Below are 15,827 nucleotides of genomic sequence, written 5' to 3' on the forward strand. Positions count from 1 at the left end.
AAATTAGTCTGGGTTTGATAGCTGCATCTTCACAGAAGTGTTGAATTGTGAACGAGAAGCTTATCCATGAAACATGACAATTTCTTAAGGATTTGCTTTCCTTATGAAAATTGAGGACTTCAGCACAAACTGTTTTAAGTGTTACCAGCTATTCTTGACAGTGTGTTAGCAAGTTCTCTGCCTTTGTTTAATTGATATACAAAGAAAGGTATTAATATCAAAGAAGGACTGATTGAAATGCTATTATATTAGTCTTACCACTGCTTGGTAACTTAAAGGATCTAAAAATTTCACTGTTGCATCCTGATGTGCTTCTTCCTTAGGAAACCCCAAAGGAGCTATGATCACTCATCAAAACATAGTCAGCAATGCTTCAGCTTTTGTGAAAACTACAGAGGTAAACTGCAAAGGTTAACATTGGCGATTTGCATGAAACGAAGAATCTCAGGAGTAAAACCAACATTGAAATCTCATTAACTTTGGTCTTAACTTTTAGTAAGATCCAAGTGAAAATGTAACTTGACAGCACTCTGACCATGCTAGGTCAGAAGTCAATGTTTACCGGTTTCTTCTGTCAGGGTCAAGAACCCAACAGATTTACAATTTGGTCTCATCCAAGCAAAATGTTATAAAGATCCTGATGTGAATCTACATTAGTCTGCCATAGGTTTATAGTGTTTGTCATTAGTGCAAGCTCTGTATCAGCGGGTTTGTGTAGAGGCTAACCTTTCCCACTAAGGATGGGAGAAGCTATAATGTATTTTAATTCCCCAAAATACTTAAAGCCCTTGCATAAATGAGCAAGCAGCATGACTCTGTATTTTCACTTGATACAGTGTTAACTTTTAGTTTACAGTAGACTACTAAAGTTCATCTGCAGGCTAGCTAAGAAGACTGTTCTAACACATACAGATGTAATTAAAAATACAATTGCACTTATTTTGCCAAGTAGTCTGCATATAGAATTGTTTTTAAACTAAGCAACTGGTCTCACAATTAGATCATGTAATGTACTTTTGATATCAACCTTATGGTAAATTGGATAAGCAAACTTTCTGATCTAAGATGAAAGTGTGTATTTTTTAAACCCCTAAGGCTTTAACCTTTTTTGTTCCCCCTCCCTCCCAATGTATATAATGGAACTTTCTGTGGTTTCTATCAGAATTTGTTTCTATTCATAATGATATGAATGGTAAGCTGTAATAATCTGGTCACTGTACTCGACTCTAAAAGATTACCTTTTCTGCAATGCTAGAAGTCATTGCTGTAATGTTTTTAATGAAAGACAGACAATGCAGCTTCATTACAAACAACACTGAAGCGAGGGCCATGCTCTAGAGTTTAGACGCTAGATTTCATTATTGTTTAACTTAGGCAAAATAGAGAATCAATGAGAATTAAATTTAATTTTACTAACACTTTCAGAAAACATTTATGCCTTCCTCTGATGATGTTCTGATATCATTCCTGCCCTTGGCTCATATGTTTGAGAGAATCGTTGAGGTAAGCATCTGTTTGTTGTACTGAACTACTGAGAAGCTTGCTTTTCTTACAGAATGCATGTCTCTTGAATCCCAGTGATACATGCTATTCCTCTTTCACTCTTGCACATGTGTATGAAAGCTTGAGGTAAGGTTCAGGAAAATAATATCCCATAAACAATATCCAGTGAGTACGAGACAATTGGTTTTCATGCCAAAATATAAACATTAACCTTAAAGCTAGGTTAATAAGAAACTGGTTTACTAGAAGATGAGACAATCCCTTAGCACACTTACACTGCCTAGAAATTCCCTCTAATATAATCAGTGCACTATTAAAAATCCATGCCATTCTTTAGTCTGCAAACATTAAAAAATAATTTTTTAATGTGGCATCCTGCTTGCTTACACAAAACTAATTTTAAGTTGGTTAAACTTACCATTGCTTCCAAGGAACTTCAGTAAAAAGGAAGAGACTTTGTTTCAGTGGAGTTTTCTTCCAGGAAACGAAAATGGCTTTTAATGCCATTTAATGACAAACTCTGAAGTTCTTGGATAGCTTGTTTTACCATATAGCAAAACCTGGGGCTTCATTTTTGAGTATGAGGGGACTCAGGTTGTCTTAATACTGGCAGTCTTAAGGACCTCTGAGCCCATAGTTAGGTGGTATGCATTATTGAAAGGATGCAACTTCCTCAAACTTTATATACAGTAGAGGCACAGGTATTTAATTACTGTACTTATTGAAGTTGAATTAACACAACTCCTTAGGTGAGATTGCAAATATGTATGTTGAAGGTAGTCATGTCCCTATTTATGTAGGGAAATAAACAGCCTCCATGCAAGTGTGAAAAGGCACATGGAGCCAGAAATTGTCCTGTGACTTCAGTTAGGAATCCTGAGCGTTCTACTGAAAGTGTGTATATATACACACATGCATATATACATTTTTATATGTATGTTATGAAGATTGGGAATAGAGTGTAACTGAGGTGTACAGGTGCCCTTAGGCTTTCAGCACTCTTTCTCCTGGTAACCTGGATACCAGTTATACTTCAGTGTCTGTTTTACTGATGCCTGTCTTGCAGCAGAAGGTACAAGCTCTGTAGGTAACAGCTCTGCTCTTGATCATGCAGTAGAAATAGGATGGGAACTTGTATTCTAAATGATAAAATGAGAAGAAAGTGTTTGGATCTCAGTATTCCTCTGCTGTTTGAGGTCTTTACAAAGTAGGTGATTACTTGTGTATTTACATAAGGAGATTAAGCAAGAACACTTTTGGTAGAAAGGAGGAAAAATTTGTTACTGTTTGGGGTAGGTATGAACACAGGCTCTGTGAGAAGCAATCTTTAGAATTCTACCCCTGTTGTAAAGTTGATGTTCGCTGATTTTTGGCTTCCTAAGGAAGTTAGAGGCTCAGTGAACTTGACAGGACAGATGTGTTTCCACCTAGCAAAGGCAGTTGCTGCTCAGTCCATCTGGACTGATGCATTTGCTGCTTTTTAGCAGATGGTGGCAAAGCACAGGTGAAGGGGAAAAGTGACACTTCAGCATGTCTTGTGCAGTAAAGATGAGAATGGATGGCAGGGAATGAAGGAAGAGGTGTTATGGAGGAAGCAGAAGAAATAAAAGCAAGTAGGTATAGATAAACACAAGAAGAGTAGAGGTGGTGTTAAAAAGAATAAATGAAACCCAAACAAAATAGGAGAAAAAGGGGGTGTATAGGTGTGGGGGGTGGAGCTTCTAGACTCTTAACAGAGAATATAGAACATAACAGGATTAAGTCTGCCTTCCTTGGTGTAGGTCTGAAGTGATGCAGTGGCTCTGCTAGAATCTTCTAAAGAGCATCTTGATCATGTGACAACAAATCCTCTGCTCACATCAGTCCTGTGAAATAGGAAGGAAAACCAGAGTGCAAGAGAATGGAAATCAAGTAGCGTAAGGCAGAAATCCCTGCTGGACCAGTAAATAGCATGTGCTGACTTTAAATGCAGGATTTCTTACTATATAGCAGGGAACAAACAAAGGTCTAGTATTTTTAAATAAACTTGTTAAATATTTAAAATAGAGAAGTTCTGCTTTTTAGTCTTTTGCTACCTCTGAGTCACCGGAATAGCCTCATTTGGCCAACTGCCCTTTTTGGATAGGGGCTTTTGTGCTGTATCTTATTCTGTCCAAGTCCTTGGTCTGTGTACACCAGGCATGTCTTGCTACTTGGTCTTTCTAGTCCCATCCTATAGTCTGAGAATGCTGCAGAACTAGTCCAGAAGCTGAGATGATTTAAGGTGGATCCTGCACAGTCCACTCTGCATAGGATTGTCATACATATATAGCTAGAACACATTATACCTCCTGTGTTTTCAGAGTGTTTACTTTTTTCTAACAGTGTGTGGTTCTGTGCCATGGAGCTCGGATAGGATTCTTTCAAGGGGATATCAGACTACTTATGGACGACCTAAAAACACTACAGCCAACTGTGTTTCCTGTAGTACCAAGACTGTTGAACAGAATGTTTGACAAGGTAAGTCTACAGGCATGAGTCTAGACCTCTGCAGGGTTTTAAGAGACTTCATGAAGTTTCTGCTGCCAGGGCAGGAGTAACCGTTGTGCTCTGGGATGTTAAATCGGCATGCTAACAAACTTGTGTATCTCTTTCTAAAAGACAGCTGAAAATGCAGGGAGTAGTACTGGTTGTATTAAAACACTTTCAGGCAGCAAATACTAGCGTTCAAAAGTCTGACTAGGGGACTTGGTTCTCTCTAGCTTGATTGATGACTTACTGTTTTGCTCTGAGCAAGTTATTTAAGTCCAGTCTACAACATGAACATGAGGCTTAGCATCTGCATGCCATGCTTCTAGCGTCTGACTCATGGAGTGGAATTTGCAAACCAAGGTCAGGTGTTTGCCTATGTTTGTATGGACGCATACAAGTTTCCTACACAGCAGCCAGCATGTTCTAGCAGGGAGAACTATAAACCAGCCAGTCGGGAGTGCTGGGGAGAGGGTGTGTCAGCAGCCCCAGTCTCTCCTGTGCTTGCTGCTTGCCTGCTCAGGGTCATCTGAGATGGGAATTCAGAAGTAGATTCTCTTTCTTGGACTTCAGATTTTAAATCATCCGTTTGCATATGGATGACTGACTCTTCTTAGGATACAGCCAGAGGAGTTGAAGATTTAACAAGAAGTCTTGTGACTGCTAAAGAAATGGCAGAGCTGTCTGTGCTGTCTTAGCCAGGACAGTGCTCTAACCATGAAACCAGAGGAACAGCAAGTAATACAAGGTTCTGTTTGGCCCCAGGAACAAATAGTGCAACTCTGATCCATTTGGAGGGGAGGAAGTCGTGAGACCAGCCTGTAGCACTTAAAACATAGCCCCTCATTCTGCTCACCCATTCTGTATTGGAATTTGAGAAGCAGAGCCAAAGCTTGGGACTCTCTTCTCCTTTCATGATGTGCTCTTGCTTGTTAACTCTGGTGCCCTGAGGCTTTCACACTTCTATGGCACTGTTTCAACCTCACCCTGCCTTGCAGTAACCTAGTGTGTGAAGTTAACAAGTGGGAAATTGGGGTGGCGGGGGGGCCATAATGCTGAAGAGCTGCTGGGTCTTTCTCTTTCCAAGTGAATATACTAATCTGTAGTCTGCTGTTGAGTCTGCTCTGTGGCTTCCTGAGAACAACTAGAAGGAGCCTTTGAAAAGTGATCTAAAAAGCAAGTTTATATATGCAAGACAGATCTCCATTTGCTATTTCTGAAGGGACCTGCACCTCAGAAAACCCTGTGTTACTTTACATATTATGATGGTGTGCTTTTCAGAATATGCTGAGGATTATACTCAATTTGAACTTTGATCGTACTGGAATAGAAAAGTAAAACATCCATATTCATTCATTTTAATGAAGAAACTGTACATTGAAACAGCATCACACAGTTTGGGAAGCAAGAATTAGTTAAGTGCTAATTTTGGTGGACATCTCTTCAACTGAGGTAGAGGCCAAAATCAAAATCTGCAAGTATTTCTTACTAGAATTAAGATGCCTACCAATAAAGGTGGTTTAATTTACTTGGTTTTCACTGCTAAGAGTCTCTGTGCATGCTTCTGTAAGAAAAAGGGAATGGTAGTCTGAAGACTTCTAACCACAGATCATCTTTCTTAATAGATTTTTGGACAGGCAGATACTTCATTAAAGAGGTGGATGCTGGATTTTGCTTCCAAGAGGAAAGAAGCAGAACTCAGAAGTGGTATAGTTAGAAATAACAGTTTCTGGGATAAAGTAATCTTCCGCAAAATACAGGTATGCTTAAAAGCCTCTGAGTCTAAGTTTGCACTTGCTGACTTTCGTATGAATGGTTATAATCTGGGATTAAAGACTACCTGCCTACTCAGAATAAAAATCAAAGCTGTCTTTATTTCCAACTTCACTTTTTCAGTTCCCCCTGTTTTAATAGTATCAGCTAACCATATTAGGGAAGCTGCTCTAAAACAGTCTGGTGCTTCTCTCTTACCACTTTGAAAGCAAACACTGTCCTTCTGAAGGAGGAATGCTAAATGTGACACAGTGCCACCTGTAGCCCCTACTGTCTTCTCACTGTTGGTCACTAGTAAGTTATGCCTGCTATTATATCTGGCACTCACTTGCTATGGCCTAACCTTGGTTGAACAACGTGCCCCTGTGGCTGCTTTTTATAGCATTCAGGATGTATGAGAAGCTGATACAAGGCAGTTAAAAATAAAGCCATTGCTGTAAGGCCATGACTTAAGCTCTTCAGACTTTTGGCAGAGTCTGCATTGCAGCGACACGACAGCATAGTCTTTGTAGATACTGTGTGTTGGAGATACCATTTCTTCCAGCCATTAATGAGATTAAAAACACTGCAAGAAAGACAGCTTGCAATAGGAGACTAAACTTTAATCTCTAACATTTGTGGGTGGCACCGTAGGTGAATAGTGGCTGAGAGTGGGACAGAAAAAGACTCTGGAAATCTCTCTAAAATGCTTTTGGTGTCCACAGTATCTTGTGTCTGTTGTAGGCAAGTTTGGGAGGAAAAGTAAGGCTGATGGTTACAGGAGCAGCACCTGTATCTGCAAGTGTACTGACCTTCCTGAGAACAGCTCTTGGCTGTCAGGTGAGTTTCCTGGCCTTAATCCTAAAACAAAAAGATTTTAATACCTGGTTCCAGCTTTGATGTTAGAGCATTTCTAGTAGTCTGATTATACAGATAACACTTTCTGGCATTCTTCTTGGAGACTATACAAGTGCATACTCCTTTCCAGAGTTTCTCTGTCCCCTGATATTTCTGTATTCATCCCAAAGTCTTTACTATAACTGAAGTAACCAGCTGAACTGTCTTAAGGGAAAGATTTTTTTGGAGGGCTGCTGTAAGAAATAACTAGTGTTCTTGGATTAAGTTTCTGGGGCTTGCCTTGCTTACAGAAGTATTTGTAACTACTGTAGAGAATCTAATCGATGTGATGATACTGTAGTGGTGTTGCTTTGAAGATGAGACTGGGGAGAATCAGATTGCACACATTTTATTTATCTTCAGAGCCTCTTCAAAGTATATGCTTTTTGAGGTAAAATCTGAATAATAATGGCATAGGATGGAACAAATGTGTTGAAATAAATCTGAAGGATAGAGAACACTCTAAAATGTGAGGCTTCTATGACTTCTTGAAGTTCTTCAGTAGTGTGCTGGTGTAGCAGTGCATTCTGCACAGAAGAGGGAAGCCTGTCTTGTATTTAATAATCACAGAGCTGTGACGGGGTGTAGAGATTCCATTCCTGGATGTCTTGGACAAACCTGTCCTTAAATGATGTGAATGAAGTAATTGCTAGTGCCCCTGTTAGTTTCTTCCTCTTGCTCCCTCTGTTGCTTTCTGTTTTGATCTATACAGGTGTCATATAGCATGTGAAATGGAGTGAAACTTTGAGTAAATATGGGAACTGAAGGTGGAATATTAGCACTTAAAATTGTGTATTGTGATAAAACTCTAATATAGCAGTCTTCTTTTTAGAAGATGCTGGGGATTTTGCTAAACTCAAATTTAAACAACTAGAAAAAGAAGCAAAGTATTAATTTCATTTTAGTGAAGAAACTGTATGTTGAAAAGCAAGAATCTTAAATCTTTTGGTTTCATGTCCTAGTTCTATGAAGGCTATGGACAGACTGAATGCACAGCTGGATGCTCACTGTCACTGCCTGGTGACTGGACAGCAGGTACGGTGTTTAATGGTCTGCCTGTCTGTTAAATTTCAGGATGGTATAGAGGTCCCTGATCACATTGTTTAGTCTTCAGTACACCTATCATGAAGCATAAGATTCTGTTTTTCTTCAAGTGAAGTAAAAAAGTTTTGAAGGGATCCCTTGAAGTTTCTACCCCGAAATAGTTAGGAATGTTCAGTAATCCAAACTTTAAGAGGCTTTGTCCTTGAAAGTTGAAGTGGATGTAGGAGAGGGGAGATCATAGTATCAACCCTTGTAATTTTTACAGAATAGGAATCTGCTGTGTATAAACACAGTGCTGGAAATTTAAATGGCATTTTTTGGTGTTGGAACAAACAGTCTGCATTTCTGTCAGCTGTTACATCTCTAGCTCCCTAACTGAAATAATACTGATAATTGAAACTATAGTGGGACTTTTGCTACTTAAATATGTCCATAGAGTGAAGATCCTGATTATAAGAAAAAGCAAGCCTGAGTACATGGTTCAGCTTATAACATTCTAGAGATATCTGAGAATTTAATGTTTCGGTCCCAGCAAATTTAAGCTATTACTGTACTGGTATTGGTGTAGTACATTACCAGAGATCAGTTTTTCATCTTCGTACTTTAGCATGTAACCAGCTTATTGTTTTAAGAACCTGACTAAAAAGCAGTTCAGGCTATTGAAGTGTTACTCTATTTAATAGGTCATGTTGGAGCACCCATGCCATGCAGTATCATCAAGCTTGTTGATGTACAAGAAATGAATTACTTGGCTGCCAAAGGAGAGGGTGAAGTAAGTAATTTCAAAAGGTCAATATGAGCCTCTTATGAAATCTTGGAAAATGTTTTTTGGTCCCAAAATAACAACTAACTGTCTGAGTTTAGTAAAAGGGCTAAACATGGCCTGCTACCTACAATCAAAGATGCCTGCCTTGCCTGCATGTGATGTCAGCTAACAATTCACAGAAGCAAAACAGAAAATAGTGTATTGGAGGGGAGAAAAAGCAGCTTACTGTGGGATAACAGATTACTATGTATTTATGCTTATATGACCAACATGCCATCTTCCAGCTGTGGGATAGCTGAGAAGCTAGCTATCTCATACTGCATTTATCCTTCAGTAAAATGCTAGCAGAGGGCTTCCCCCCACCCCCGACTGCCAAGTGCCGGAGAACAGCTGATGCATGTAGCTTGTTACCCAGCTTATGATGTGTGAGATGAGGTAATTTAAAGTGGCTGGAACACCATTAAGAGAAATGGAGATAAAATGCCATGAAGGCTGCTAATGATTTGTGACGACCTGCACATTGTTCTGAACTTTTTTTCTGCAGCCTGCACAAACTGAACATGTATGTTCTACAAATTGCACTTTGAGGACTCAGCTTTCTATGTAATGCTATATGCTGTCTTTTTCAATATTTTTTTCCAAGTGAAATATATACAGCTTGAACTTTGTATATATACTTTGAACAGATGTCCATGTAGTAATTTATTTTCCCCAGGCCCTGAAAGCAAATTAACTGGTGGCTTTCATATGCTTTCAAGAGGCCTTGGGGGAAGTTGCAGGGGGGAGAAGTGGATAAATAAAAAGTAGCTTAAGCAAGTAACTAATTTGTGACTGTAAACAACATATAATCTTTATTTTCGTTGTAATTTGTATGAGACTAGAGACAAATCATTGGGCTTTAATTCTCAGAAGTACATAAGGATTTAGTTGGGCTTGGTGGTGGGAAACTTTTTGCAAGTGGAGAGCAATGTCAAGATTCTTTCCTGTCTTGCATATGACCCCACGTTTAGTCTTCATCAGCAATTTTTGCTTCACTTTAAATATGCTTTTAAAGCTTGGTCTGCTAGAGGAAATGAGTATAAATTCTCATAAAGAGAAACAGTTAAGTAATTTTTTAAATTTCTAAAAATGTTTTGCTTGCACTTACTGTGAAAGTTTTCTGCGTTAGGAGTTACTTTGGACTTGAATAAATATGGTAGCCCCTTAATATATCAGGTACCATCTTAGTCTTTCAGTCCTAACTTCCTCAGTGTGAACTACTCTGAATTTAACGAGTAAGTGTTGTAACTTGGTTCACAGAAGTGAAGCCCATAGTTATAGAACTGGCTCTCATTATCCTTTGCCTAAAATAGATCTTCTTCCTCATTGTCTGTCTGCTCTTCAGCTGGATTAAACACTCCTAGTCCTCCTTTCTGAGAGTAAGCTTTCAATATTCTCTTCTGTCAGCCTTGCTTTTCACTTTTCCCAGTTATCCATGTTCAAGAAGGATAAATTTGTGAATAGAATTATATATGCTCATATGCAGGTGAGGTCTTAGTGCCACTTAGCAGGATAACAATAAATGGTTTGCTGTCTCTACTGGGAAAAGCTCTCACCTACTGCCATCCTGTGATTGTAGGAGCCATGAAAAATGAAACGTTTGATCAGTCAGCCTTTGACTTGACTGGGACACATGGAGTTCTCTTCTACTCATATCCTTCCAGACAAGCTCTGTTTTATAGCAGAAATGACTTCGTTCTTAAAACATGACCTCGGTTTGGTCATGAGTCTGGTAGTGTCTCTACAAGGTCATCAGAACCCTCACTAATACTCTGATCTACCTCCTATTGACAACATCTCATGTTCATTGTATTGTAGTTCACCAGCATGCCTATATTTTATGCTGAGGTAAGCACTGAAAATACATGGGATGAGTTTTTCAAGAATTGGTCTCTGAACAACATTAGTAATTTCTTCTAGTCTGGGAATTGGTATTAGTGCCTGAAGATTCTTTAGCCAGTTCCTTGCCCATTTTATAATTGTACTAATCCCCTAGACTAATAGCTGGCCTAGTATTTCATCAGCCCCTATTGATATTTATTATCCATTTGGCCTTAACTTAAAACTGGATTTTCTATCCCATTCTTCTAGATTTGTTCTAGACTCCTGATACTATTGCCCAGACTAGACCCTTCTTATTGTTTCCTGTCATCCACGCATGCCAAGCCACTCCCAAGCTGGCGTGATGGTTTGAATCCTTTGTTGCTTCTGAGGACTCTTGTGTAGAGCTTTCAGGGTTTTTGGACTCCTGATTCCCCAGCAGTTGTGTGCATCGGGCATCTTTAAGTTTTGCTTCAATCTTGTTTATCTTGCCTATCTCTGTCCTCATTTCTAAGGAGGTATTTTATAGTCCTGCTGATCCTTAAATAACAAGAGTCCTATGCTGTGTCCCCCCTCTCCCCACCAAAGAAAACTTACACAACCTTGGGTGTTATATTGAGAAGAAAATACTTAAATCTGGGATCATTTCTGGATACTTCAGGCTCTACTCCATGTTCCTGACTAGCTGCTTTACTTTTATGCTCTTACTGACAGGTACTCTACTAATTGTCTGACCTGATTCTCCGGCAACCTCTTCACCTATAAACCTTTAATCTTGTTGGTCCTTTTCTCATACCTTGGAAGCACGTTTTTTGATGCTAATAATGCCCATGCATCCAGTTATATCCAGAGAAGTTGTTCTTGGTTTTCTACCTGGTACAAAAATCCAGACAACCTTCAGTTTAAAGAAATTGCAGGTTTCCTTTATAGAGAAGTCTTGAGTGCCCTAAGCCATAAGGTTACTGGTTTACTTTTGGACATTTGCTTGATATACAGCTTTTTCATCACTAGTTTTAGCACAATGCCCCTGCTGCTTACCAAAGCTGAAACGAACATGTTGCCAGGCTGAGGGGTAATATTTCTGGATCCAGCAGAATTTCTTCAGATAAATAAATTTCCTCTGATAAATTAGATTATTCAAATAACAGGTAGGAACACTGCTGCTAGACTGGAAGAGAACAGATGCTTCCAATTGCTTCTTATTGTACTTTATACCAATGGAAAATGTTAGGTCTCCAAAAACCATGAGCAGAGATTTCTGTACTAATGCATAAACTTCATCTTGTCTTTTTAGTGGGGGTTATTGAGAACCATTGGAGAAAGCATTCATTGCAAATGTGTTTGTTAACTTCCCTTCATCGTAGCATACACTAACAAATGGCTGTTTTCAGGTGTGTGTGAAAGGGCCAAATGTATTTTCTGGCTATTTGAAAGATCCAGAAAAAACAGCAGAAGCTCTGGACAAAGATGGCTGGCTTCATACAGGAGATATTGGGAAATGGCTACCAGTAAGTGAACTTATATAGCTGAAATGTACTTCTGTAGTTGCTAGCAGTAATTTAACAAATAGAAAATAATTGGTATTGAACACAATGAATTTGGTGGAAGACAAGTAATTTTAAGAGAAGGATAATTACTGTTGTAGATAAATAAATCTGTGTGCCTGGGGCTAAAAAAGTATTAGCAGTGCCAATCCTGAGGCTTTCCCTAGTTTAGGTTAGATGGGTGCAGAGCCTGTTTTCTTCCAATGTTAGTTTGACAGTACTCTGGCTCTAGCACTATTTTACTGTACTAGTGTGGCATGCTTAAGGTGTGTAGATTGGTTTTTCACTTGAAGTGCCTTTTCTGAGTGGAAGTTATTTCTGTCAACAGAATGGTACATTGAAGATCATTGACCGGAAAAAACACATATTTAAACTAGCCCAGGGAGAGTACATAGCACCAGAGAAAATAGAAAATGTGTATCTGAGATGTGAAGCACTTGCTCAGGTGTTTGTCCATGGAGAGAGCTTGCAGGTAAGCATTCTTCAGGTAATTTTAAAAATGAATGCAAGAGGAGACTGCAGAAAAGAGTCTTCCTTTCCTCCCTCCCCCAACCCCAAACTTTGGGACTGAAATCTTAAAAAAATTTTTAACATTATACATTTTGGTTCTGAATGTACTTTTGACTCCAGCAGTTATATAGCATGTTTCTGGATTTAGTTTCAGACCAGGTAGTAAAGCTGGATTAATTTGAGCATTAATGACTGTATATCAGTTGTTAACAGTGTGCAGGGAAAATAAAAAAAAACACACCCAAACTCAAGATGTCCAGGTTTTTGCAAGTGTAAATTGAAACGTGGGTCTTAACAAGAGTAATTCTCTTAAGTGCAAGCTTCTGAACTGCACTCCTGTGTTCAAGTAGCAGAAAGCTGCTGACTTTACAGCAGGATCAGAAATGCTGTCCAAAACCTAACACTGACTAGTAAGAAATGTGTAGGAACTAAAATGTTGACTTTGTCAAGCTTTTTTTGTTCTCTTTTAAAAATTCCTTTTCAGGCCTTCTTAGTAGCTATTGTGGTACCTGATCCTGAGGCTCTGCACAGCTGGGCCAAGAAAAAGGGATTTGAAGGCTCATATGAAGAGCTATGCAAAACCAAGGTGAGTCATATCTAACTAAACAGTTATCTGTTCTGCATCAACTTTTTCAAGCTGTACAATGTGTTCCTGTATCCACAGGACATCAAAAAACACATTCTGGAAGACATGGTGAGGGTTGGGAAAGAATCTGGTTTGAAGTCATTTGAACAGGTAAGATGCTTGTGAGAACCAAACACCTAATTCTTCAAACTTCTCAACGCCAATATAATCTGACTCTCCAGAAACTGCTTTTAATTTGCATCTGGAGAATTTTTAAAGTGTTGGGCTTTGTTATGATGTCTGGGCAATTTTTTAATAGCCTTGTCCATTTCAAGGAATGCAGCTTGGCTAGTGACTGTTTACTTTCCAGGTCAAAGACATTGCTATACACACTGAAATGTTTTCTATTGAAAACGGCCTGCTGACACCAACACTGAAGGCGAAGAGACCAGAACTGCGAAAATATTTCCAGTCACAGATAGATGAACTCTATGCTAACGCCAAAATGTAACTGAGAATGGAATGAGGAAAGTGGCACATGTCTGTCTACTGTCGGCCTTCATATCTGTAATTTGACTACAGCAAACATAGGGAAGGAAACTGTGCAATCATTAACTTGTACAAAAATGGGTACTTGCCATAGGAACATTGAAGAAATGGAACACTGCCTTACTGTCAAGTTGTGTTGCATACTGTTTTTATGGTGACCTACAATTTCCAAAAAGAGCCTTAACTATAAATGGTAACTATATGTAAGTTATTTAAGATTTCCTTGGCCAAAAATGGGACTCCTTCACCAAGGAGCTAAGGTTTTCTTATTGCCAGCATGTTTGCTGTCTGCAGCGTATTTTGCAGTTGTCAATTCCACAAAGGATTTGGCAGGTTTGAAAATGCCTCTAAGTATCTTGCATCCTCAGAAGGATTACTTAATCTGTTAAAAAAAACCCCCCAAAACAAACACCAAAAAAACCAAACAACCCTTACAGTTGTATAGCTGGTATCACATCTTGCATTAGTCCTAATATTAGGGCAAGGCATCAGAGTGGGTTTTTTTCTCCCTTTTTATTTCTGCAGCCAGTTCTGAGAGATACTTTTTGTAAGGTAGAAGTCAGAACTCCACACAAAGACTGATGAATACAAGTTCCTCAGAGGAAATCTGCATATGGTGGTTCTGCACTGAAAGTGTGGATGCAGTAAATTCAGCAAGCGTAGCCTTTGCTACATTAACACAATTCCAGCGTGGTGCCAGCCCTGTAAATGAACAGATCCTAACTCTGGCAAGAACACTAGAGAACTAAAACCAAAACCATTCAGGAGGCTGGGCTATGCTAACAGTCGGGTAAACATTGCACCTGTACTAGCCACTTGTTTCCCTGTAATGAACATGTATTTAAAATGCATTTTTTAAAATGTGCCAGGTCCTCTAAGCAGAAGAGCTTCTGACATAACCTCTCAGTTTTCTGTGCTTTATGTATGAGCCACTGAGTATTCTTCACTGAAGAGCAACATAGGTCAGGTAGAATGTTTTTGCCTGATGCTTTGCAGCAATTGGAAGTATTTATGTATGCCAACAGAACTGTGTGTTGGCACAGATAGGTATTTGTTCAGGGATAAAAACCTAATTCCCAGATAAATTACAAAATAACTAGTTACTTTTTGTTTGAGAAATCGGCAGAAATAAGCCTTATTACAGTGTAAGTCTTTTGCTATCCTTAACAGAGTTGGTTTTGCATTAGCATTCATTGCTGTTTTTTGAAAACATGGATATATGTAAAATACAAGCACAACAAGGTTTGCACTAAGATTTGTGTGTGATTGTAATGCACTACTCTAGCATAATTTCATACGTGTGCAATTAAGGTACACAAATCCAAGTCAACTGTTAGAGCAGTAGTTTGTTACATTGGAATTCAAATGTTTGCTTAGTGTTGGCTATTTCTATGTTTTATAAAACCAAAACAATTTTCAAAACCAATGAAGGAAACCAAAATAAATATTTCTGCATTTCAACTCAGTGAAGTGTTTGTTTATCAAGGAAAGATGCTGCTGACTAACAAGCCCAGGTGTAATTTGATAACTCTGACAAGCTGTAGAACTCCACTGCTGCAAACATACTAAATAGAGGATAAATGCTGGTGGTTGACACTTTACTTCTGGAAGGTAACTGTCTGCTTTGGTCTGATATTTATTTATGTGTAAGTTTTTGGCTAATATCTGTAAAAAGGGGATGCTGTTGTATGTAACTTGCTCCATCAGTATTCTTAAACAAAAAAAAAATTATTTTTGTCTTCAGTATGGTTTCTGACAGTTAGGTAGTGTTCTTACCATCATCATAAACAACTTTTGAGTGACATTTGGAGTTTTCTTAAACTCTTATGCTGCTTTTGGGTGGTAGTGGTTGTCCTTCCTGTGTTGTCATCATTCCTCCCCTTCCCCCCTACACCATGCATCTGGCTTTAATCAGGGGTATCGTATGAAAGATTTCATGGGCAGATTTATCAGCCCAGGGTAGATGAAGCATCACCACCAAGACAATGTTTAGAGCTCAATGTTAATACAGATGTTAGTGTGAAATAATAAGCACACTTCTGTTCCTAGCCATGGTAGACTTTCTGCTTTTGAGTAATTTTCTATGTTCCTTCTTCCCTACTGAAGGAAATCTAAACCAAATTTGTCACTTACTCAATAACATATTCAAATATGTGTGTATGCTGTTTGGAAAGACAGAGCAAAGCCTCACCACACCTCTCCTAAGGGAGGTGGCTAAGAGATGGTTGAGAGCTGGATCTAAGGTTTACATTCTTAACACTACTATCAAAGAAAGCTTTTTGGAAGAGCCATTTATCACTACAGAAACAAAGCTGTGCTGTATGTAGTC

General features: G+C 38.8%; 1 protein-coding gene across 2 annotated transcripts in view; it reads left to right on the forward strand.

Moving 5' to 3' along the window:
- ACSL1 (acyl-CoA synthetase long chain family member 1) overlaps positions 1-14,963 on the forward strand; it is a 32,095-nt gene extending 17,132 nt beyond the window's left edge. For both annotated transcript variants that reach the window (XM_050895581.1, XM_050895582.1), the window contains 12 exons: positions 324-397; positions 1,426-1,503; positions 3,868-4,002; positions 5,637-5,771; positions 6,508-6,603; positions 7,623-7,695; positions 8,388-8,476; positions 11,722-11,838; positions 12,203-12,346; positions 12,869-12,970; positions 13,049-13,120; positions 13,320-14,963. In XM_050895581.1, coding sequence (XP_050751538.1) covers positions 324-397; positions 1,426-1,503; positions 3,868-4,002; positions 5,637-5,771; positions 6,508-6,603; positions 7,623-7,695; positions 8,388-8,476; positions 11,722-11,838; positions 12,203-12,346; positions 12,869-12,970; positions 13,049-13,120; positions 13,320-13,460 — 1,256 coding nt within the window. In that variant the 3' untranslated portion in view covers positions 13,461-14,963. The remainder of the gene's footprint in view (positions 1-323; positions 398-1,425; positions 1,504-3,867; positions 4,003-5,636; positions 5,772-6,507; positions 6,604-7,622; positions 7,696-8,387; positions 8,477-11,721; positions 11,839-12,202; positions 12,347-12,868; positions 12,971-13,048; positions 13,121-13,319) is intronic.
- The last annotated feature ends 864 nt before the right edge of the window (positions 14,964-15,827 follow it).

Source organism: Gymnogyps californianus, chromosome 4 (assembly GCF_018139145.2).
Source record: "Gymnogyps californianus isolate 813 chromosome 4, ASM1813914v2, whole genome shotgun sequence".
Lineage (NCBI taxonomy): Eukaryota > Metazoa > Chordata > Aves > Accipitriformes > Cathartidae > Gymnogyps > Gymnogyps californianus.